This window comes from Crinia signifera, chromosome 8 (genome assembly GCF_055691185.1).
Source record: "Crinia signifera chromosome 8, ASM5569118v1, whole genome shotgun sequence".
NCBI lineage: Eukaryota > Metazoa > Chordata > Amphibia > Anura > Myobatrachidae > Crinia > Crinia signifera.
The window spans coordinates 106,080,406-106,104,154 of NC_139224.1; the positions used below are offsets into that span (position 1 = coordinate 106,080,406).

The window sequence follows — 23,749 nt, forward strand, 5'->3', positions numbered from 1 at the left end:
AGTCTATACTATAATTATACCCTTGATTGCCTAAGCATTGCATAATTTGTATTGCAGGTCTGGTACATGGAAGGATTCACAACTAGCAAGATTGTGCGAGAATACAAGTCACTGGCCGATTTTGTCACTGGAGCGGAATCCAGGACTTACACCTTACCAGTCAAATGGGCCGGTACCAGCCACCTGGTTTACAACGGGTCACTTTTCTTTAACAAGTACCAGAGCAACATCATCATCAAGTACAGCTTTGGTACAGGGAAGATTCTGGCCCAGCGTAGTTTGGACAACGCTGGTTTCAACAATGTCTATCCTTACACGTGGGGTGGCTACTCTGACATTGATCTGATGGCTGATGAGTTTGGACTATGGGCTGTTTATGCTACCAACCAGAATGCAGGCAATATTGTTGTCAGCCAGCTACGACAGGACACATTAGAAGTGGTTAAAAGCTGGAGTACTGGATACCCCAAGAGGAGCGCTGGAGAGTCCTTTATGATTTGTGGCACATTGTATGTCACTAACAACCACCTTACTGGGGCCAAGGTCTATTACTCATATTCAACCAAGTCCTCTTCATATGAGTACATGGACATCCCATTTCATAATCAGTACTTTCACATATCCATGCTGGATTACAATGCCCGGGATCGTGCCCTTTACGCCTGGAACAATGGACACCAGGTGCTCTTCAATGTCACGCTTTTTCACATCATTAAAACGGACGGTGATATTTGAAGTTCAACATCCTGCCTTTCACCCAGGGTCCCTCGCTCGTCTTTTAAAATACCTTCATTTACTGTATTTTCTTAGCACTTTTTACTTCTTTTTTTGCCCATTTCATTTCTGTTTCTTTTTTATTTTATACAATTTCTGATATTTAATTTTGTCTTATGTTGAATGTGTTTCTACAGAAGTGAGGAAAAAAATGGTTACACTTTAATATGAACATTGTTAAAGTATAAACATCCTGGTGACCATTTTGTGCAGTAGTGCCATTTTGAAGCCATTTTACTTCAGAATTCTGTGGTGTATTATAAAAATAGCTTACAGATATTTCATATTGAGTCAAAGAAACATTGGATATTAAAGCAGAGCTGCTTTTTCTCATATTTATGAGAAACAAATAAAAAAGTGAATGATATTCATCCCAATCATAAACAATAATAAAGTTCACATAGTCCTGAAGCCCTGAAACTTAGTGTATCAAGGGTGTGAATGTCAATGTTCCAAGGCATTATATTTTCCTCTGTTAATACTTTTCTATTTAAAGCCCTTTACATATGGCAATTGGAAAAAAAATCTTTAAAAATAAAGGTCAGAATGATGTACTTGCCCCAGCATTTAAAAATGCATTCAAGTCAACCCTGACTAATGTTTTGCTCCATTTAAGAGTTATGCTGGAGTTTCCTCCATTACAATGTGGGACCCTTTGCATGCACCTGAGAAGGGGGCATGGCCACACTAAATGGGCATTAGCCTCATAACAGTGGGAGATTGGGGGGAAGAGGATTTTCCTTGTTTTCAGTCATTAAATATCTCCCCCTTATGTATCCAGCCATCAAACTCCCCCCTTGTTGCCTTCTACAGTCCAAACCCCAACCTATCTCTTCAACAAGCTCTCATAATTTGCTTACCTTTGCTGTCTTCCCTTTGTTTCTTTCCCCTGGCATGCTCTTCATTGACTGTAGGTCACAACAGCATCATTCTAACGGAAGCAGCAAGAGCTCAGCTACACAGGATATCTGTTACTGCTGCTCTGCTGTCTGTTAATGTAATACAAGATAACAGGCAAAGTTACAGCAGTGCCAAAAAGCTTGTAAATCCATGGGAGCAATGGGTTTTTAGACTTACAGATGCCTCTAGGTTTTCCCAGATGCCCTTAAGCTTTTGTCCAATACTGCCTGTGCCTAGGGCTGTCTGTGCCTGTATCTCCCTACCGAATGAGATTACAGTGTGGACAACTCTTGAGGTGTCGGAAACAGTTACTTAAAATAGCAGAATAACAATTTAATTGCTGATGTGATGCATATGTCTCTAGCTAGACAGCACATACTGTATACACTCTTTCCTGCAAATTTGCCTTCAGATGACATCTTTGTGTAGCCATCAGTTGTGGGTGTGGACAGCGAAACACGAAGCTACTGCCATTCAGCATGTTGTGCTGAAATCATTGAGTACAGCTGTGGTGTATGTAGTACACAAATATGTTATGTGACGCTCTCTGAAAACAACAGAGCACATGTACTTATTGAGTGCTCCTGTGGAGCTCTGTTTTATTTTCCTAAGTGAATGCCGCAGACAGCAATGCAATTGACGTTAAGCAAAACACATGAGTTTCACTTAGTGCAAGTACAGGCCTATTGTTATATTGCTTTTAGACTATCAGTTAAACAGCATTTAACAGTATTTATTTATTTATAGTTTCTTATATATAGTGCAGCAAATTCTGTTGCGCTTTACAATTGGAAACAAGAGTGATTAAACAAACTGGTTAGAAATAAACCGACATAGAGGTAGGAGGGCCCTGCTCGCAAGCTTACAATTTTCTTAACAAGAAAATCTACTAAATGCCTAATGTCTATTCTATTTGGACCCATACAGCTTCGAAAGATGATCATAATTGGCTCCAAAAATCAGGGATTTTTAACTTGCAGAATTTCACCGATTCCCTAACAAAAACTATATAAATATATAAAACATAAAAATATGTGCAAATGTCCTCCTTAATTTCAAGTTAAATGTTTACTACTTGTAGATGTGAGAGTTCACATCAATATAAGAAGCCTATTTAAATGAATGTGTTATTTTTAAGCAAGGACTGTTATAATGGCAATGGGGTAAACTAAGCCTAAACATCTGAACTTTGGACAAACAAGAGTTGGGTTAATGTGCATTTCTGACATACATGAGCTGTATCATGATTACAAATGATATAGTATTGACTAAACTGCTAATATAATGTAGCAAGCCAAGGTGACAGCACAGAAGCAGGTTTCATTTCCGCAGATGCTGATCGGGTAACTATAAGATGTAAAATACTGCCGTCATTGCTGTCCAATCCAGGAATTAATTGCACTCGCTGCTACTAAGTTAAGCAGAACTGTAAAAGAGTTATTAAGCTGGGACCACCCCCTACTCCTCTATCATATCACTGAATAACTCGCTGGCAGGTCTAATTATCCATAATTATTAAACCCTGGAGCGGCCTCTACTAATAAGTCATAACGATGGACAATTATTTGGTCTATTAATCACACTGACTCTATTAATGCATTAAGACTATGAGCAAGTAACCAGTGTGTGGTATTAATTTGCTGACTGCAAAAGATATTGCATATGAAAAAAGGCATCAGGATTTTAAAGTCAATGTGATCTCTGGACATGGTTTAGTAAATCACACTGCTTTTATTTAATTATTTATTTACTCATTCACTTTGTTGCCAAGAGAAGTGGCGTTTTCTAGGATATTTATACTTCTATTTCTAATTGTCAATTTCATCTGTGTTTGTGCTTCAGTATGCGTCAGTATAATACTTATGTCTACCATTGCGGAACATTTCATTTTTTAGAAGTCTCTTCACGGTCATGTCTCTGTCACTCTCCATCTATCAACACTACAGTACTGTATGTTGTATATATTTTGCCAGTAGTTACATGCCAATCTTTAGAGAACTCCTTACAGTTCAGGGCATTAGCATATTTGTATTGTATAATATACGCCAACTACACTACTTGTAAATGCTGCCCTCCAAGGGGTAAATTTACTAAGTTTTTTTTTGAAAATTGGGATGTTGCCAATAGCAACCAATCATATTTCTTATTTATTTAGCACCTTCTAGAAGATAATAGATAGAATCCGGTTAGTTGCTATGGGCAACATCCTATCTTTAATAGAACTCCCAGTTTAGTCAATTTACCCCAGAGAATTCTGTGGTGTCATTTCTATGCGGTGTAGGGAGTACACAATGTTAAACAGTATTAACCCTTGCTTATGGTGCACAATTAAATTGTGTCCATGTTCAATACAAAAAGAGGGGTACTGGATTAAACCTGAAAACTTTATAATGATAGCAAAAAGATATATATGCAAAGCCTTGGCCTGTGATGAGTTCCTAAAGAGTCATTCCTTTAACATGAAACTGATACTGTAGTTGGAATGTCAATGGTTAAACTATTTGCCTTATCCTGTTGTATTAAAAACGACCATGCCATCACTTTGAAAGAATGTCCAGTAGTTCTCCCGGGCATTGATGAATCATGAATTTCTAATGGTTTATTGTGCAAACAAGAGAAGGCATCATGTTTTCTGATTTACCAGTATCATTGGTCGTGGTTACATTACACATATACTTCGAGGCTGGATTGAAAAGTAATGCATCTATGGCTATACTAAGTTTTTTTTATTTGTGAACAAATTTGAACACTTTTATTTGTACATTATAATTCTGTTTATCCTGTATGTAATGCACTATTCACTTTTCAACATAGTCCCCATCCCTTTCCACGCAATGACGGGGCTGTACGGTGTATGGTGTGGCAGGACCTCCTTGATCTACATGGGCTGTAAACCTCTTCAATGTTGAAAGAGCACCTTAAGGGTCAACACTTTAATTGTGTAAACTAGGTAAAAGCTGCCATTCGGTCCTGGTTTCGACATCAACCCACAGCTTTGTTCTCCAATGGGTTTGCCGGACTCGTCGAGTGTTGGCGCGTATGAGTGGAAAGGGATGGGGACCACGTTGAAAAGTGAATAGTGCATTACATAGAGGATAAACTGAGTTATCATGTACACACAAAAGTGTTCAAAGGTGTTCACAAATAAAAAATGTATAGCCATGGAGGCATTACTTTTCAATCCAGCCTTGTATGTAAATAGCATTGTGCTACCTGCTTACCTTATATGTAACTAAATTCACAGTTGAGACATTAGTTGGGAAGGAACATGTCATTTATTTTGAGCGCAGTCAGTTTTTCACTATTGTTCCAGATGTTTTGACAATGTTTATTTTTGGACTATCCCAGTGCTTCTCAAACTCGGTCCCCAGGACCCCACTCAGTTCAGGTTTTCCAGGTCACCCAACAGGGGCACTTATTACTGACTGACACATTTGGAGCTAATTATTTCTCTTGATTCTGTGAGGAATCCTGCAAAACGTTCTCTGTGTGGGGTCCTGAAGACCAACTTTGAGAACCTGTTGACTATCCAATTAGATTGCCCGTTAAAAAACAAACACATTTTCTCCTAAAAAAACACAGTGAAACCGCAGCCCCATTTAAGCTGGAAACCTGTCTTCTTTTGAGATTTAGCTTCGCTTGTCTAAGGCAAGGGAAGCACAATCCCAGATAAGCCATTAATTGCATATATCCCACAGCAAGCCAATTACTCTTGATCAGCGAGTAATTGTATACCGTTATAATATGCATTGCATTACTGGTAAAACTGCTGATCCAATTCAAGGAACCAATCGAGAATATAAACAGAGTCTATTGTTTTACTAGGTTTCTATTTTCTTGATCATACATAGTGATTTGTAATAAGTAATGTAACAAGATCTCTCCTGTTTGAAATGTTCTCTATTTTATGCTCATTTTCTACCTGGCCAGAGCAGGTAGATCACTGCTTTCCTCATGGCCATTAGACTGTGCTTCATATCAGTCATACTGTTCCAACATCAGTTCTAAGATGGCTGTACTGGTGGACACATTGTCAAACACTGAGGTACATAGTGTCAATTTCTACATCTTAAAGGCACATCGCCAACTTGTTGAGTTGTACAGTAAAGTATATCATGTGACAGAAACAGGTATGCGTCCACAAGGGTGTGCTTCTTAATGATTTGCTCATCAAGGGAGATACTGTTGAATGCTCATCACTATTGTGACACATTGAGCAAATTGCAGAGGACAATTTGTCAAAAAAAAAATCTGTTTGATGCAAACCGTGTCACATTGCTGCACGATAAGGCCAAGCGACACTCAGAAAACAGGATGCGATTTTCTATGGTGCTACTACTGGGAGTTACTAGCCTTGGTGTAATTGTGGGACAAATACTTACACAATTATTGGGAGTATTGTACGTAAAAAAAAGAATCTATAACAAGGCCATATTATTGATTACATGCATATGCTCATTTAATCTCCATGATGGGTCTTGTTTCCTTATCTATTGAAACACCTTGGTACATAAGATTTATATAGAGACTATTCAGCGTGCATGTGTGTGTGTTAGCAATAGCAAACAGTGTGGCAGATGTATTCAGCCTGGAGATAAAGTGAAAGGTGAAAATGCACCACTCAATCAACTCCTTACTTCCCCCCACCCCCCACGCAAATCTTCAAATTTGTATGTGAGGGGATGTGCATGCTTGCACATACCCTCGCATGTGCCGTTATGTAGGAGAAATCATTCAAATGTCCCTGACCTTCTAATTATTTCTGCAGCCTCTGGTCTGAAAAGTAAGTCAATACTTACTTTACAGATGGCCGCTGATCACAGAATTGGGGGCGGGTGCTGAGGTCATGTGGCATCACCCACCCACCCCACATAGACATTTTTTGTGAGTGCCAATAAAACGCTGAGCATTCCCCTATCCCAGTTCCGTGCCCACACCCTTTCCGCTCTCAACAAAACGAACACCACGGCAAATGTGTGATACGCGCTGAAGGCGTTCACAAAGGGGGTCTGCACATGCGCATATTTCCCCTAACATCGGTAACAGGGCCCAAGTCAGCCCCATCCGAGTCAACCAGAATCAGGCCCTTAATTGTTTGTCTAGAAATTCAGTTTACTATTATAGTCTCCTTGTCTATATATATATATATATATATATATTTTATTGTTTATGAAATTATAGGTACTTGTTTCCTAGCACAGTGCCCACTAAGCAAATAGCTTAGTGGGCAATTCTGCATAGGAAAATCGCATCGCGTAGCGTGTATAGTGCTGTGCGATGCGTGCAATGCGATGTCCATGTTAAGTGCACAGGAAAATGAAATATCGCATAGGATCACATGGCACCATGCGATGCGATGCGATACAATATTTAATTGTACAAGCACCCGGCATTAGATTTGATGGGTGCTTAATATGACAGGTGATGCAATGAGATGAGATGTGATTTGTGCATAGTATTACAAATGATGGGTGCTTACAATTGTAAGCACCTCTGGCATTGTTTTGCGTCACCCCCGGTATCCACACTACCCCGAAGCGTGGCGAGCGCAGCGGAACGCGTCCTCCATCCTTTTCATACCCCATTATCCACGTCGGCGTGGAGTTGATTTTATATAGTGTGCTGAGAGCAGCGAGCCACCGAGCCCGAAGTGTGGCGAACGGACGCGGAATACATGTAAAGTAATCCTCGGCCCCTCGCGGAGCTCGTGGAGCTCTCCACGCTTCGGGCTCAATGGCTCTCAATAATAATAAATGAGAAAATGTTTAATCGTCCTTTGGTAGGAGCTTCAGGGCCTCAATTATACAGAGGAAAGGGTCCTCAGCCCCCAAAGTTTTGCACCACTCCGTGAGGTTTGACTGTAGCTCGTGATGTGCAGTGCCTCTTTGGCGCTTATTTTGCCACTTACACACACCCCAAAGTCGTTCCACATTTTGGGTGTGGACCCCTGTTGCCGGATCAATAAAATGGAACCGGTGGTTTACCGTAAAGTGCTGATATCCAGCCAGTTCAAGTTGGGCGGTCGAATACGCCCTCCAACAGTCTGTATAGATTGTCGTGCCTGGCTCTACATTCTCCTGGATGCAGTCCATCAAGGTAGTGGCATTCCGCCTGGGCACCATTTGCAGAAAGCACTGGCCTGTCTCTCGGCATATCCCTCCTGAAGATCCACTGCTTTGGAAGAATGCGGCCAGCGTTGTTCTTCTGCTTCACGAAGAGGGTCTCATCCACGATTCACGATTAGGCCTGGTCCTCCAATCCGCCGCTGGGGCTGCGCCATTATATCCAGAGCATATGCGTCACGCATCCACCGGTTATAGAGGACAGTGTTTTTTTTTAGAGATGTCCAGCTGCTGGCTGCAGTACTCAATAGAGGTGAGCTCCTGTGCCCACGAATAAATAAACTGCAGCATCACAAACGACAAGCGGCAGCCTGGAAACCAGTGTGCCGCTCTCAGGCTCACCTTCAGCCGACACACTCGGACATGGCAGCGCCACATTGACTCCTTCAAAGAAAGTTGCATGGCGTGCCCATTTTCACAATTCATCGCCACAGGAAGAAGACCGTGGGCTTGGAAAAATGCCACAGCCTCCTCCTCGGTCTGCAGCAGCGAAAACATAGTAATCGATCCAGCCATCTCGATAAGAACAGCGATAAATCAGTCATAACACTCTAAAAATCACCAGCTCTCAGTTATGCTTCCTCTCTCTACACAAAATCACCTCAGAATGATTTCTGTCAGGATCTGTCAGGGAGCGGGATTGACAGGGAGCGGGAACGTGAAAATCGCATCGCATAAAGAAATGTTATAAACACAGTAAGGTCAGTAATGACATACTGTAGAGCAGGCTTGTCCAACCTGCGGCCCTCCAGATGTGCTAAAACTACACATCCCAGCATGCCTTGCCACAATTTGGCTATTAGGGAATGCTAGAATGATGGCAATGCATGCTGGGATGTGTAGTTTTAGCACATCTGGAGGGCCGCAGGTTGGACATGCCTGCTGTAGAGTAAACTCCAAAGTTTATCCAAACAACTTATCCACAGTGCTGACAGAACAACTCAGGCTAGATAAGTAGTTCAGTCCTCAAATGAGTGCAATTGTGCACCTGCTGGGTGACCTGGGAAACATGAACTGTTGGGGGTCCTGAGGACCAAGGTTGAGAACCACTGGTCTAAAAAAAAAATATATATATATTTTTTTAAAGAACACATCCCGCTTTCACATCTCAAAGCCGGGTTGGACCCGGGATCTTATCCTGGGTCTGACCGGATTCTGATCCTTTTACGTTAAACTCTTTTTATTTTCTGGGTTGGTCAACCTGGGTTATTAGGGTTTGTGCTTTCACACCGCACCATGACCCAGGTCGAACCAGCAATAACTTGGGTGATTTGTGCAATTTGAAAAGGGTATAAAAGGACAATTTTTTAGAAAAAAAATAATTTTAATATAATTAGTTAATATCAGTGATTTACAGGCCAATTTCTTAATCACTGATTATATTACAAGCAAATAGAAAAAAAATTTCAAAAAGTATATTAAAAAAATAACAAAATAGCTTATATCACCGATTTTTTAAACAGTAGGTGAATCTATTAATACTCAATTTAATAGATCAATCTTGGAAATCACCAAAAAAAAATCTATTATGCATGTACAAGTACTGAAATGGTCCAATTCATTTAATGTTGCTTCCACAGGTGTCCGATTAACCCTATTTAAATAAATGGGTGCATTGAAATGTCAAAAGCTCCACGTGACAGTGCTGGTGACATTTAGAAACCATCCTGTAGTTATGAATTCCAAAATGTCCTGCATTTTTTTGCATTTTCATGTCCCCAGAGCTACCCAGGAGTCTGTTAATTATGCTAATTATTAAAAGCATACTACTATTTCATAAATGTTATTGCTGAGGGAGCTTTCAATATCCAGTATAATCACACAGTTTTAACTAATGAATTAATCATTCAATTATAGACTTCTGCTTCTGTTTCAGTGTAATAAAATGCAAGTTATCATCAGAGATCCTGAAGAAGAAAAAGAAAAACAAGATAATTTGGAATTAGCTGTCACCTCCACCTTGGAGTCCAAATTTGTGACTATCCAATTATAGTTTTGGTTAGTAATAGAAATCTTTATATATTACCACGTTCTCACTGCGTGAGAACAACCCGGCTTTTACCCGGCATTTAAATGCCAACTACTGCAGCGCCGGAATACTGTTCAAACTGCTAGGTAAATTAACGGGTCAAGCAGTTTGCCTTTCAACAGGGGTTTGTCGTGGCAGTGGCAGTGTGACCGTGGTATTAGGGAGTTTTTATATTATGGTTGGCCTTTGATAACTTAAGATTAAAAGCTGGTCAATGGCCTGTGACCGAAGGTAACTAGCAGGGGGAAGCTCCATAGGAGGGGCTGTGGTGCAGTTCAAAATTCAAAGAGGGGAGGCACAATAACTGCCATCAACTGCCATTACAAACTGACTCCCTGCCAGTTTGTGCTGCTCCCTTATTTAAATTTTGACCTGTGCTGGTAATTTGGCTTACTGGCTGACCATCTGTATCACCTGCCCAGCTCTAACTTTGTGCACACTTCTGACCTGACATACTAAGTCAGTAGCCATGCGCACTCTCTCTTATTTATTAATCTAGCTAATTGCATTTGCTCCACCTCTATGTGCAAAGGCGGCATTTAGTCAGTGAAACCCAGGGCATTTAACATTCCGCTCTCTGAAAAAGGGGTGTGACTTCTCAGGAAGGGGCATGGCCTCACAGGAAGCTTGCATTTACTACAATCTGATGCATGGCCATATGGGGAAGAGGCATGAGGACGCCCCTATTATATCACCCCAGGGGCGTGCCCAGCATTCTAGAATTTCTGCACTGTCCAAGGAGTCTCTGGCTGCGCTGCCACAATTCATAGGTCTGCGTGGAGGGGGTGGGGGTAAATAATGTCAAGTTCCATCATTTGGTCCTACCCACTCAATAAGGCACTGCAATTACTTGTATGAACTTCTCAGCATGCCAGCTTCACTAGGAAGCAGGTGGGATATGGGAGATTTGCCCACTCTTCTGTGTGTGTGGGGGGGGACTGCCTAGAACACTGAGCATCTCCCAGCACTTTTGAAAGATTAGACAAGTATGCTTAAGATGATAAAATAAGTTAATTCAGCTGCTTCTATCCAAACTACTTTCTGAGTCTGGGTAGTATGCTCGGAAAACTAAATAACATGGACATTGGATGCAAATCTGAATCAGGGTCTAGATCATTTGGAAGTGAGCTTAATCATAATGCCTGTGTCACTTTTAAAGTAAACTGTCTGCCCACATGCAGTGGAGATTTTGTGTGTCCAAATATTTTGTTATCCTATTAAAGAACATCAAAGGGACTTAGAAAGTGTGAGCAGGTCCATGTGATGTCATAGTGTTATGCTGTAGTTGTGCAATACTTCTCTGGGGATGTTATGGATAGCCAGGATATATTTATGGGGCCCCTTGAGACCTGCTGGACCCTAGGCAGGCACTTAGGTTGCCTTTCGGAAAATCCACCTCTGCACAGAGCTGCTTGGTGGTAAGGGCAACACATTGGCCATAACATTACAAATAGCAACAAAGCATATGTAGGTAATCGTGATAACAGCTGTCCATGTACTGACTGCAGAGCCCAGCAATAACTGCTGCAGAGGTGGACTAATCATTGAAATGAATAAGAATTGAGTTGAACAACAAGTGTAACATGCTGAATACTTAAGGGACAAAAGCTTGCTACAGTATATACTGTACAGTATCAAGTATTGTAAAAAAAATTTAAACAATCTGCTTTTCATATGCATTTAAATTAAAAATGTAATTAGCATTTTTAAAATAATATAAAATCATTATGTGTTTATACCAAACAATGTTCACAGCTCATCAGAGCTAATACATTATTTTGTAATACAGTTTACATATGTAAACACAGTTACCGATACCCTAGTTTCTATTACCATAAGTTACATTCAGCATTGTGCAGTTCCACCACTTGTTACTGTACATTGTCCTTGTATCCATTTCATAGTGTTACCTCCACAGAAGTGCGCATTTCCACCAATGGTTACATTGCCCTTGCATCCATTGTTCTGTTACCTCCAAATAAGTTTGTAGTTCTACCACCAGTCCATTTGTCTTTGAATCCATTGCTGTGTTCTGTGTTACCTCCACATCAGTGCGCAGTTCCACCACTGGTTATTGTCCTTGCATCCATTGTTCTGTGTTACCTCCACATAAGTGTGTAGTTCCACCACCAGTGTCATTGTCTTTTAATCCATTGCTGTGTTCTGTGTTACCTCCACATCAGTGCTCATTTCTGCCACCGGTTACATTGTCCTTCCATCCATTGTTCTGTGTTCTGTTATCTCCACACCAGTGCACAGTTCCACCACCTATTATATTGTCTTTGCATCCATTTCTCTGCGTTACCTCCACAGCAGTGTGCATTTTCACCACTGGTTACATGGTCCTTGCCTCCATTGCTCTGTGTTCTGTGTGACCTCCACACCAGTGCGCAGTTCCACCACCTATTACATTGTCCTTGCATCCATTCTCTGCATTATCTCCACAGCAGTGTGCATTCCACTGGTTACATCATCCTTGCATCCATTTAATTGTGTTAGTTCCACTGCAGTGTGCAGTTCCACCACTGGTTACATTCTCCTTGCCTTCGTTGTTCTGTGTGACCTCCACAGCAGTGTGCAGTTCCACCACCGGTTACGTTATCACTAGTATTCATACTGCTGATTATTTTATCTACACCAGGAGAAAGCTGGAAGAATTTTGTAATATTAAAAATTTAAATATATGTGTTACATTTTGCCTTAACTCTCATCCTGGGCCTGGTGCTTCTGTATTGTAGCACATTTTTAACTCTTGCAAGCATATTTCAGACCTGTATATGTTGTTCTTGTAACCAACATTGTGCAATTGTATCTCTTCACTTTCTGTGTAAATCAGCAGTGCTATTTTTTATAAAGCCAATATACTGACAGTTTTCTGTGTAATTGTGTACACTTTGACTATACAAATTATCATGTTTTGAATCTCCATAAGTCTTGTCGTATCTAATATTATTATTATTGTTATTGCACACATGCACACACATTTTTTTTTTATCTCAGTAGGATTCCTATGAGTTTTCATTCATGCAGAATGTGAGGCAACCTGAGTAAGCCTGAGCTTGCTTGGACTGGCAGCCAGATTGAGGCTTTTTGGAGGGGCCTGATGGGGGTCTGGGTCCTGCAGCCCCCTTCCCATTGCAGAGAGACGCACTTTGGGTAGGGAGAGAGAGAACTAACTGCTGCTTCAGCATCCTCTCTTCCCAGATCAGCCATCACATGCTGCTGTGCACTGGACTGGGGAGAGACACAACTGCATCAGCATTTTGTTCTCTCTCTCCTTGCGTTGGGATCGATCACACCCACACACCCTGCTGCCCATCGGATTGGACACTGGCTCTCCCCTTTTGCATGTAAGATATAAATGTTAATATTCTCTGGAGGCCATACCCCTTGGCCAAAAGTCCTCTTTTGGGGGCCAGGAGTTGACTGTCCAAACACACACAGAGCCTGGCCTTGGCATTCCAACAGAGCTGAAGTCCCATTTTTTGCAGAATGGTCCTTATCACTGCCCCCTCACCCGGCCCCCTTAATGGTGCAAAATGTCAACCATGATATGACTAAGCAATCATGCAGGACTCGTTCTGAAAATGTACAGAACAGGTACTTTACATGTGGAGACTCAGAGATGTATGTAAACCTGAATCAGAGTCTCAGTTGCTAAGTAATAATTTATATCAGTCCCAGCACAAAGTGGCGCATCAATGGCACTGCAGCCCAAGTGGTGGCTGGGTGGAGTCAGTTACACTCAGACAGCAGGATGACACTAGGCCACGCCCCAACACGTTTCATCATCAACGGACTTCGTCAGAGGGCTGGGCTGTCTGAGTTTAACCTCTCCAACTCTCTGTGAAATCCACAGAACTATGCTGAAATATATTGTGGTTGTGGTAACCGCTAGTCAGGGTACATGACCCAGTACTTTTATCTGTTCTTAAAAAGTTTTTATGTGAATAAAACATACTTTAAATATTGCACTATGGAGCGCTCCTCTGCTTTTCTTCCCTTGGAATATATATGTTGCACTTGGCAATGAGCATTTGACCTACTGGTAACAAACAAAAAACATCCCATCTTAGTAAATTTCCCACAAAGTATCTAGTTACACCACTGCCTGCACCACTGCTGCTTACATTCTATGGGGTAAATTTAATAGTTAGATTTTTACCTCACCCGTGTTTGCCTGAGATTAAACATGAGTTAAAAAGTTGTTGTTGTTGTTTTTTAAACAAACACGATAACTGTGTTCTCATGTTTTCTGATCGTGTATGCAGGGACAGATTGGAGCACCCCTACCCCCTATCTGTACCCACTACCTGCTTGCCTACTTCCACCTTATTGACATGAAAGATCAAATTAATGGTGAAAGATAAACAGAAAACAGTAAGAATAAGTATAAACTAAAAAAGTATATATATTTTTAATTATATAGTATCCCTAATCCATGTTAATATATACTGTGGTATATTTACAAAGTTTATGATTCACAAAAAATCAGCCTAGTAGTAAGGTTCTCGCAGAAGGGGGTAAAAGTTGTATTCAGAGAAAGTGCAGACAGATGACTGTATATACAGTGAAAAAAGAGATATTGTATACAGATGCAATATATAGACTAATGTGAGATATATATACACTGACGCTAAGCATATACAGAATCTGTATATACACTGATGAAAGGCATATACACATGCTGTATACATACCTCCCAACTTTGGTGATATGTAGAGCGGGACTCTATACCCCCTGTCCTGCCTTGAATAGATGCGCATGCGCACAGTGTCTATTACGTGCAAAGCAGCGGTAGCAGGGGAGACTCCCAAATTCCCCCCAACACCACCTCGGGACACTGCCGTCCCCAGGCGGGACGCGGGGTGGTCCCAAAAAAGGTCTGATCCCGCAAAATCTGGGACAGTTAAGAGGTATGTGTATATATAGTGCTATGAGGCATAAAGATACTGTATATGTTCTGCTATGAGATGATGGATGACAGAGTTGCGGTACTGCACTATGTTGGAATAATAGAATGAATGGGGACAATGTATGGTGTCCCCATGTTTTATAAGAACCAGCACTGGGCCCTTGGACTGGTAATGGCTTTAAAAACAAAGGGAACAAATATGGGGTTCCCCTGTATTTTTTAAGCAGCATTGACTCCACTAACCAGGGATATAATACCTCAGTCAGGGAACACTTAAATTGGTTCCTGGGCCCTAACATTAATCCCCTAACTAATCAGCCATGGCCTGGGTTTCCTGGGAAGGTAGGACCACCGAAAAGGGGTACCCTCTTTAGGCACCCAAGGTCAGGGCTGTGGATGCCAAATTGTTAGTCCATTTGTTAGGTTTACAGGCCGAGATGTAATTAAAGAAATTCAGACATTTTTCAAAGTCTGCAAAAGTAATAGTGCACGAGTCACTTACAGAAGGTTTCAGTTCCAAACAATAATGGCCAGTAAAAATTTAGATCCAGATGTTTTGCATTACTGCCAATGTAAGGGGAGCCACGTTTGTAACTCAGACACAAAACAGGTCGATAAAGTCAGACATCTTTAGAGCAGGTTTGTTGGGTTTTGCTATAATCAGCAATGTTTAAATTAAGTTACAAGAATAAAATTAGAGAACATTTGTAATATATAAACATTTTAACCTTAAACTTGAAAAATGCAAAATATATCCTTTAATTTGTCAAAATAGCTCATGTACTGTACATATATTTTTTTTGTTTTTTAACCATTAAATGTTATGAACATTGGGGTGCTAAGTAGGTGAACAAGCAGCTTTTGTTGATTAAAATTATATTTACCATACCTATATACTGAATGTAATTGTGTTTTATCTGCATACAGTATAAAATGTGAAAAAACAAACAAAAACTGTGAAATAGTGTAACATTTTTTGTTATCCACAAACAGTCACATAACATGTTATTATCTGCTTTTCTCTAATTGCAACTGTATCTGCATAACAAATAGTGTTACACTGGCTAGGAAACACTGTATCAGAACATTGTTTATGCAGATAAAAATCACAATTATATTATATAGGCATGCTAAATACTGTATAATTTTAATCAGCAAAAGCTGCTTGTGCATCTAGTAAGCATCTCAATGTGCATAAGGTGCATATATCGGGAGTTATATGCATGTTATGAAAATCTCTTTGTGTGAGATTTCCTAACTGCTCCCTTTACTTCCTAACATACAACTGTCATACTATATACATTGATTTCCAGGTGGTCCAAATAAATTGGACACTTCCTGGTCTAAAAATCACCAGAAGTCACATTCAATTTGCATATTGAGCATAAAAGTCGCACCCCATTAAATTGGCCTAGTTCTAGGGATATTAAGGTCCACTGGTAAATATAATCCCCCTGTAAAATGTATATTTAAAAGAAACACAGAACATGTACACCATAAATGTATAACTTTAACAAGCACATATTTCTAGTGTAGATCATGCCCTAAGTAGAAATCCCAAGAAGAAAATAAAATAAAAAAATGCAAGACCAGAACCAAATCGGACTTGAGGAATTGTGGGCCAAATGTAATAGGGTATGAGAATCAGAGAGTGAGAGATTTTGGTAGAGCGTTCACATTATTAAAAGTGGAAATCAATTACATGGCAAAATCACTGGTTTTGGAGTGCAAATGATTTCTGCTTTAAAAAAAATGGGCAAACTCTCCCAAAATCTCTCACTTTCTGTTTCTCACAGCCTATTATATCTGGCCCTGTATGTGTTAAATGCACCTCCTCTACGCAACTGAGCAGCACCCGAGTTACTCAGCAACTAGCCAATCAGCAAGCTCTTCTGTAGATGTAGCCTGCTGATTGGCTGTGGACGGCTGTGCTGTTAATCAAACTTACCACCGTAAACTTGGGAATAGCACCATTGAAGTCTATGGTAGGAAAAACTGAGGTTTCCATTATAGGATACAATGTAAAGTTTACCTCAATTAACATTTTGATTTCAGTGTTGTATATGAAAATGACATCTGGGTTTTCCCGGTGATATAATTATTATTATTATTATAACTTTTTATTTATAAGGTGCCACATGTGACTTCCAGTGCATACATATGGCACGCATTAAAACAATACAGAATACACAAAACTAAACATTATAGTAACTGAAAAATTTAAACAGAGCACAGGTAATAATTAGCACCATAAATCTCAGGACATAATACAGGTGAAGTAAAGAGAAGCAAAGCCGTTGCCCGCGTACTAGTTAGGGTTAGTGTTGGTAGAGATGAACATTTAGGAGTAAGAAGAGCTGCAGTCATAGATGGTAGGAGAGAGCTGTAATTGAAGTACGAAAAAAGAGGGACAGAAGTGAGCCCTGCACTAGAGGGATAGGGAGATAGGTGACATGTCCACTTGTGTTTTGTGCTTCTGTTTGAACAAACACTTCTGTGTCTGTACTTTAGTGAATTTCCATGATTGAAAAAAAAGCTCATACACTCCCATGTTTGCCAAATCATGCAAACATGGTACTCAGTAAATTTAGCCCATAATGTCTTTACTATACACTAGTATCTAATTGTGCCAGAAGTCAAGAAACTACTAGTAACAAACTGTACTTTCGAGGAGGAAATCAGAACACCCAGAAGATATCCACTTTTACTGGCATTACTGCATGTGAACGCTTCAGTGCTTCTCTCGTAAAAGACCCCTAGGAGTATATGTTATAAAAGGTTTAACCTAGGTTAAATATCGGGCATTTGGTGAGACTGGTTCCTGAACAGCAGCTGCTATAAAAAGGGGAATAGTCAGTTCCCACAGGCAAATATACAAGAATACAAAGGATTGAGCAGCATTTATAATAAAATAAAAGTTATTTAACAAGTGAGTGTGTATTAGGTAATTAATAATAAAAAAAAAACTTAAAACCACACATTTCTGTGTAATACATTTTCCACAGCCTGGAAATGGTATAACACCTACACTGGATAATAACTGGTAGTATCCCATGAGAATGGATGTTTCCATGGTATATTAGCCTACAGGTAGACCGCTGGAGGAAGGAATCCGGAATTTGTATCCCAATCGATCCAAGATGGCAGATCTTCACTATGGATATGGTGTCTGTGACCAAGTGGATTGGGCTCATGTTCCAGTAGTGAATAAAGGGGTGTAAAATGTTGAGATTGGTGTTGGTAGATGAAAGTCCAGTGAGTAGGCATGTACGGAAGTCCAGATAAGTGGTGTCACTGCTCTTAACATTTGGATCCCTTAGTTCACTACTGGAACATGAGCCCAAAGCTAAAAAGTGACAATTATCTCAGAGGAAATTTGTCTTACATGGTGTAGCATTTTCACTATGTAGTACTAACTCATAGCAGACTGCATCGAAAAGACAAATGAAGGCTCAATATACTCCCACAAGCTAATGTGTTGTAATTATCTTACTGGAATATGGACCCAACTGGCATTAATGAAATAAGCAATGTACTACCAGCTTCCCATCAATATAGGTTAGGGTAGCATTCTCCAAACTTGGTCCTCAAAACCACCAGGGTGCATTGGCACTATGGGCCTTATTCTAGTTCACTCTTTCTGACAAAATCCTTCTTAGATGGACAAAACCATGTGCACTGCAGGGGGGGCAGATGTAAAATGTGCAGAGAGAATTAGATTTGGGTGGGGTTTTACTTCAAAGTGATATCTGTATTGCAGTGTAAAATTAAAGCAGTCAGTATTTACACTGCACAGAAACAAAATAACTCACCCAAATCTAATTCTCTCTGCACATGTTACATCTGTCCCACCTGCAGTGCACATGGTTTTGTCCATCTAAGAAGGATTTTGTCAGAAAGAGTGAACTAGAATAAGGCCCTATGTTACAGTGCTGGCTACAAGCACCTATGTTGTTCTCTAACACCATTGATAATATAAAAAATTTCTATAAGACCAAAATCAGAATTGATGTTGATACCATACCAGGTACAGTAGTATATTGATGCAGCAGCATATGCGGACATGTCATTCAGTTACATAACATACAACCATACCATTCATTGTAAGCCTTAAGAGCTTGCTCTCTCTCTCTCTCTCTAATTAGTAGAACATTTAGAGTAGAAATATATAAAGCAGACAGAGCAAAACAGAAAGAAGTGCAAACAACTCTTGTCTCTCCTGGCTCCTGAGGTAGGGCTGCTATGCAATTCAAAAAAGGGAATCCATACCAACTGCCACCAGCCATGACTCACTGTCAGGGCCGGATTAAGGTTTGTGGGGGCCCTGGAAAACACGGTTTGTGGGGCACACCTCCCTCCACTCCACACCCTCCCCTCCACTCCACACACCCCTCCCCCCCGGGCAGTTGGTTGGTCAGAGGCACAGTCCACACACACACACAGACTCCGATGGTACCTTGCGGGGATAGGTGCTGTGCTGGGTCCCTACGGCGGATGTGAGGTCAGCAGTGGGGTCCCTGCAGCGAATGGGAACTACTAGTTCCCATCCGCCTTAGGGACCCCGCTGCGGACTTCACATCCACCTCACGGACCCCCTGCAGCGGATGGGAACTACTAGTTCCCATCCACCGCAGGGACCTCACATACACCGCAGGGAGACGGCGCCAGCCCCGCAGCCTGGCACCCACCCTCTGCCTGGCACCCACCTCCACCAATGCAGCAGTGGGATGGCGGGTGTGGGGGCCCTAGAATGTGTGAGGGGTCGGGGGAGGCCGCTCCGTGGGTAATCCACCACTGCTCACTGGAGGTTATTGTGGCACTGGACCGACAGAGAAGTGAGTATGATTAATAGGTGCAGGGCGTGCAGATATTGGGCCCTTATGGCCTGAGGAGCCCATGTGCACTGCACACATTGCACAAATTCTATATATACCAGTGCATACCCTTTAATATGAGCCCTTCAGCCAGGTACAGTACATTGCTCCTATTTAATTTAGAAATGCAGTCATCTGTGTTGCACTAATTAATTGTCATGCACAATATGCTCTGCAAACTGTGTTTATACAACAGAAACAAACTGTGATGAACATGCTGTTGGTGATGAAAGCATGTATATATGCGAGCAGCCAGATGGACAACTTCTTCATATTCCTATCCTTAGAAGGTACGCAGTAAAAATGGTCGCACCTAACGAGCAGCAGCAGCAAGCTATAGTAAAATGCTGAACTATTTCATTTATTTGCTTTACATTGCAAGTTAACACACAGCATAGTCTTTTTAGCCATTTGTATGCTTATTTATATCACTCTTGCCTGGTGATGCCACAGTGAACACAATATAGTGATAAAAATACTTTTTTACACATTTATGTAGATGTTTTTATTTTATACACTATCCTTATTTGCCTGGCATCATCTGAAGCAAGTCATCTAAAGCAAGCAATGAGTTAGAACTGGAATGAAGTTTTAAAACCATCTCTCATCTCCTCTGTACAGGTACATGAATGCCATTTTCCAAAACCTGATGCTTTTCATTTAAAAGAACAGTCTGCAATGGGAATGTGTTTTGTTACTGGGAGCCTACAACATCCCCCACCTTTAATCAGATAAGCTGAGCAATGTGTGCAAACACCAACCCCTCCCCCTGTACCAGCTGACCCAAACTTTCCTTTAAAATGGGACATTGGAGAAGCCTGGCCAAGGCTTGCCTGGCATCATCTGAAGCAAGTCATCTAAAGCAAGCAATGAGTTAGAACTGGAATGAAGTTTTTAAAACCATCTCTCATCTCCTCTGTACAGGTACATGAATGCCATTTTCCAAAACCTGATGCTTTTCATTTAAAAGAACAGTCTGCAATGGGAATGTGTTTTGTTACTGGGAGCCTACAACATCCCCCACCTTTAATCAGATAAGCTGAGCAATGTGTGCAAACACAACCCCCCCCCCCCCCCCCCTGTACCAGCTGACCCAAACTTTCCTTTAAAATGGGACATTGGAGAAGCCTGGCCAAGGCTTGCCTGACATCATCTGAAGCAAGTAATCTAAAGCAAGCAATGAGTTAGAACTGGAATGAAGTTTTTAAAACCACCTCTCATCTCCTCTGTACAGGTACATGAATGCCATTTTCCAAAACCTGATGCTTTTCATTTAAAAGAACAGTCTGCAATGGGAATGTGTTTTGTTACTGGGAGCCTACAACATCCCCCACCTTTAATCAGATAAGCTGAGCAATGTGTGCAAACACCAACCCCTCCCCCTGTACCAGCTGACCCAAACTTTCCTTTAAAATGGGACATTGGAGAAGCCTGGCCAAGGCTTGCCTGGCATCATCTGAAGCAAGTCATCTATAGCAAGCAATGAGTTAGAACTGGAGTTTGGACTGGATTTGGACATAAACCGAAACACTGCCATGTTTTATATTTGCTTTTCCCAAGATAACATCTATCTCAGCCTCTGAGGAAAGCTATGTATTACTCTTTGTTTTACTGTTTCTTTACCATGATCATCATCATATACCTCTGCCCCCACTGTATGCAAAGCCTGTATGCTGTACATTCGCTGGTTGCACACCCCGCCAGCAACAAGCTGGCAGGGTGTGCCAGCTTTGGAAGAAAAGTGCTACATAAATACAAATATTATTACTGCTGCCTCTGAGCAGCATGATCAAGATGGCGCCACTGATGGCTGCCTAGGAGCTGTGCAGCTCAGCCAAATATGTTCCCTGTGTGATAACTGTACTGTCTCTGCTTGTATGTAATGCCTTCCCCCCCCTTAATCCCTGCTTTATGCTGCACTGTAAATCCACAAAAAAATCCTAGTGTGCGCAAGCATACATGGCCAATAAAGTTGATTCTATTCTATTCTTATTTATAAATCTAGCTCTACTGAGCAGTTTTAGTGCTAAATAGCCACAGATGTTGCCACTAATTGATGCCTCCTGAGGATTTAATACTTATGTGTTTAAATATCGGTCCAGGTGGGAAACTTACACACCTGCTGATGGAACCACCATTTGCAATATAGTGGAGAAACACCTTAAGGACATCAACCCACCACTGGCATATTATCCAAACCACTTATGTGCTCCTGAGATATGTTTGAGGTCAGCAACTTCCTTCCATGTTTTCTCTGTGTAAACGTACCTTTGTCTGCAGCCTGTCTATCAGCAGCGGTGTCAAAGGACATTCACTACTCTCGGCTGCTGGACACAGCTGGAAGTAAGCATAACTAAGCATCACTGCACCCCTTGGTATGCTGCTGTATGACTTCAGCTAAACCATCAAAAGCTAAGCGGCTATGTTGGCTGGCTTACCTGTTATCAATGGAGAAATCACGACTCTGCTGCAGTGAGAGATTGTACTGCCACCATTTTTTTCACTGCTGTACAGTATGTGATCGATGTCTGTCCAGAGAATTTATCCATTAATTCCAATGGAGGTAGAGGTAGAGCATAGTGCTGACCATACGCAAAGGATCAGTAACAGACACTTGCTCTCATTAAATTTCTGCTTACAAGGGCATAGTACACTTTCCACTTCTTCTTATACATTAATCGAAATCCTGCATTGGAATTCTATCTGGATGCATTGTCTTGTAGCATATGTTTAAATTTATAATTATGTTTTTTTATGTATGTACTTTTATGTTAAAAATAAAAAGCAATACAATACAATGATGAAGCTCTCTCTGCTGTTGTTGCTATTATAGGCTAGCATTCAGCCAAACATTATAGTGAAAGAATTAGAGCAAAACTGGCAACTCATTGGCCTCAAACCTTTCTAACCAGCCATACTTTCATTTTGTCAATGGCACGCACCCAAATAGCTAGACGGTCTCCAATGTGGTCATTAAAATTACATTTGCTGGCAGCAGTATGCTGTGTAACCACTTAAATAGCTTTCAAGGCCAAGTTTAATAACCCCTAGATTTCCAAAAGTTAAAGCCGGAATTGCTTAATTTATCTGGATTTAAGTTTTAAAAAGTTAGTACAAATACATGGCTAAATCCACTTTTAGGTGCCCCAGAACCAGGTTAAGCAGGGAAGCTTGGTGGAGTGCATCTCTGGGTGTTGGTTAGAGGGGGAGTCTGTCTCTGAATGTTGGTGAGTATGGAGTGTTGGTGGGGGTACGTATATATGTGTGCTCTAGAAGTTATATATATATATATATATATATACATATACAAGACTGTAGTATATTGGCAATAGTAATAAATGTCCATAATGGTTGGCAATGTGAATAATGTAATTTTCCCAATATCCAGAGTATGAGGCTGAAGTCTTATCCAGTGTTTTTTTTTTTATTAAAATGTCTTAAATATGAACTGGCACAAGCCAACAGGTTCAGATTCCTTTTCCCATATGGGCAGACAAAGTTCATTGGGGGTAATATGTGTAAAAAAATTAAGAAAGGACTTTCAAATTGACCTCATAAAGTAGGACCTGTTCTCTCAGAGTCTGAAGCAGTGACTCCTGCTTCAGACTCTGAGAGAACAGGTCCTACTTCTGCTTCGTACTCTGGATATTGGGAAAACTACATTATTCACATTGCCAACCTTTATGGACATTTATTACTAGCGCCAATACTCTACTGTCTTGCATGTTATTTCCTTTTCCCCTCCTTCAAGGGATGTAAGTGTATGGGCTGCTGTAGAAATTACACAAAATACATTTATAAATGCAAATTGGAATATGGTTGTATGTGTAATATATACATATATATATATATATATGGTCCACGTGTAGTCCGCACTTACATTCAATTGAGATCACAATGCAGGGGTGCACCCCTATGATCACACAAGCCTGTGTGCCACATATATGCAAGGGGTCCAGATCAGTACATAATCCAAACTGTGGGCACTCTCCAATCTGGTTTCAGAAAAATTTTTAATACATCACCATCACGATGGTGATGTATTAAAAACTTTTCTAAAACCAGATTGGTGAGTGCCCACAGTTTGGATTATGTATTGATCTGGACCCCTGGAATATATATATATATATATATA

At 40.8% G+C, this 23,749-nt stretch overlaps 1 protein-coding gene across 2 annotated transcripts in view; it reads left to right on the forward strand.

Moving 5' to 3' along the window:
* Window positions 1-13,796, forward strand: part of OLFM3 (olfactomedin 3) — a 173,386-nt gene extending 159,590 nt beyond the window's left edge. For both annotated transcript variants that reach the window (XM_083156923.1, XM_083156922.1), the window contains exon 6: window positions 58-13,796. In XM_083156923.1, coding sequence (XP_083013049.1) covers window positions 58-735 — 678 coding nt within the window. In that variant the 3' untranslated portion in view covers window positions 736-13,796. The remainder of the gene's footprint in view (window positions 1-57) is intronic.
* The last annotated feature ends 9,953 nt before the right edge of the window (window positions 13,797-23,749 follow it).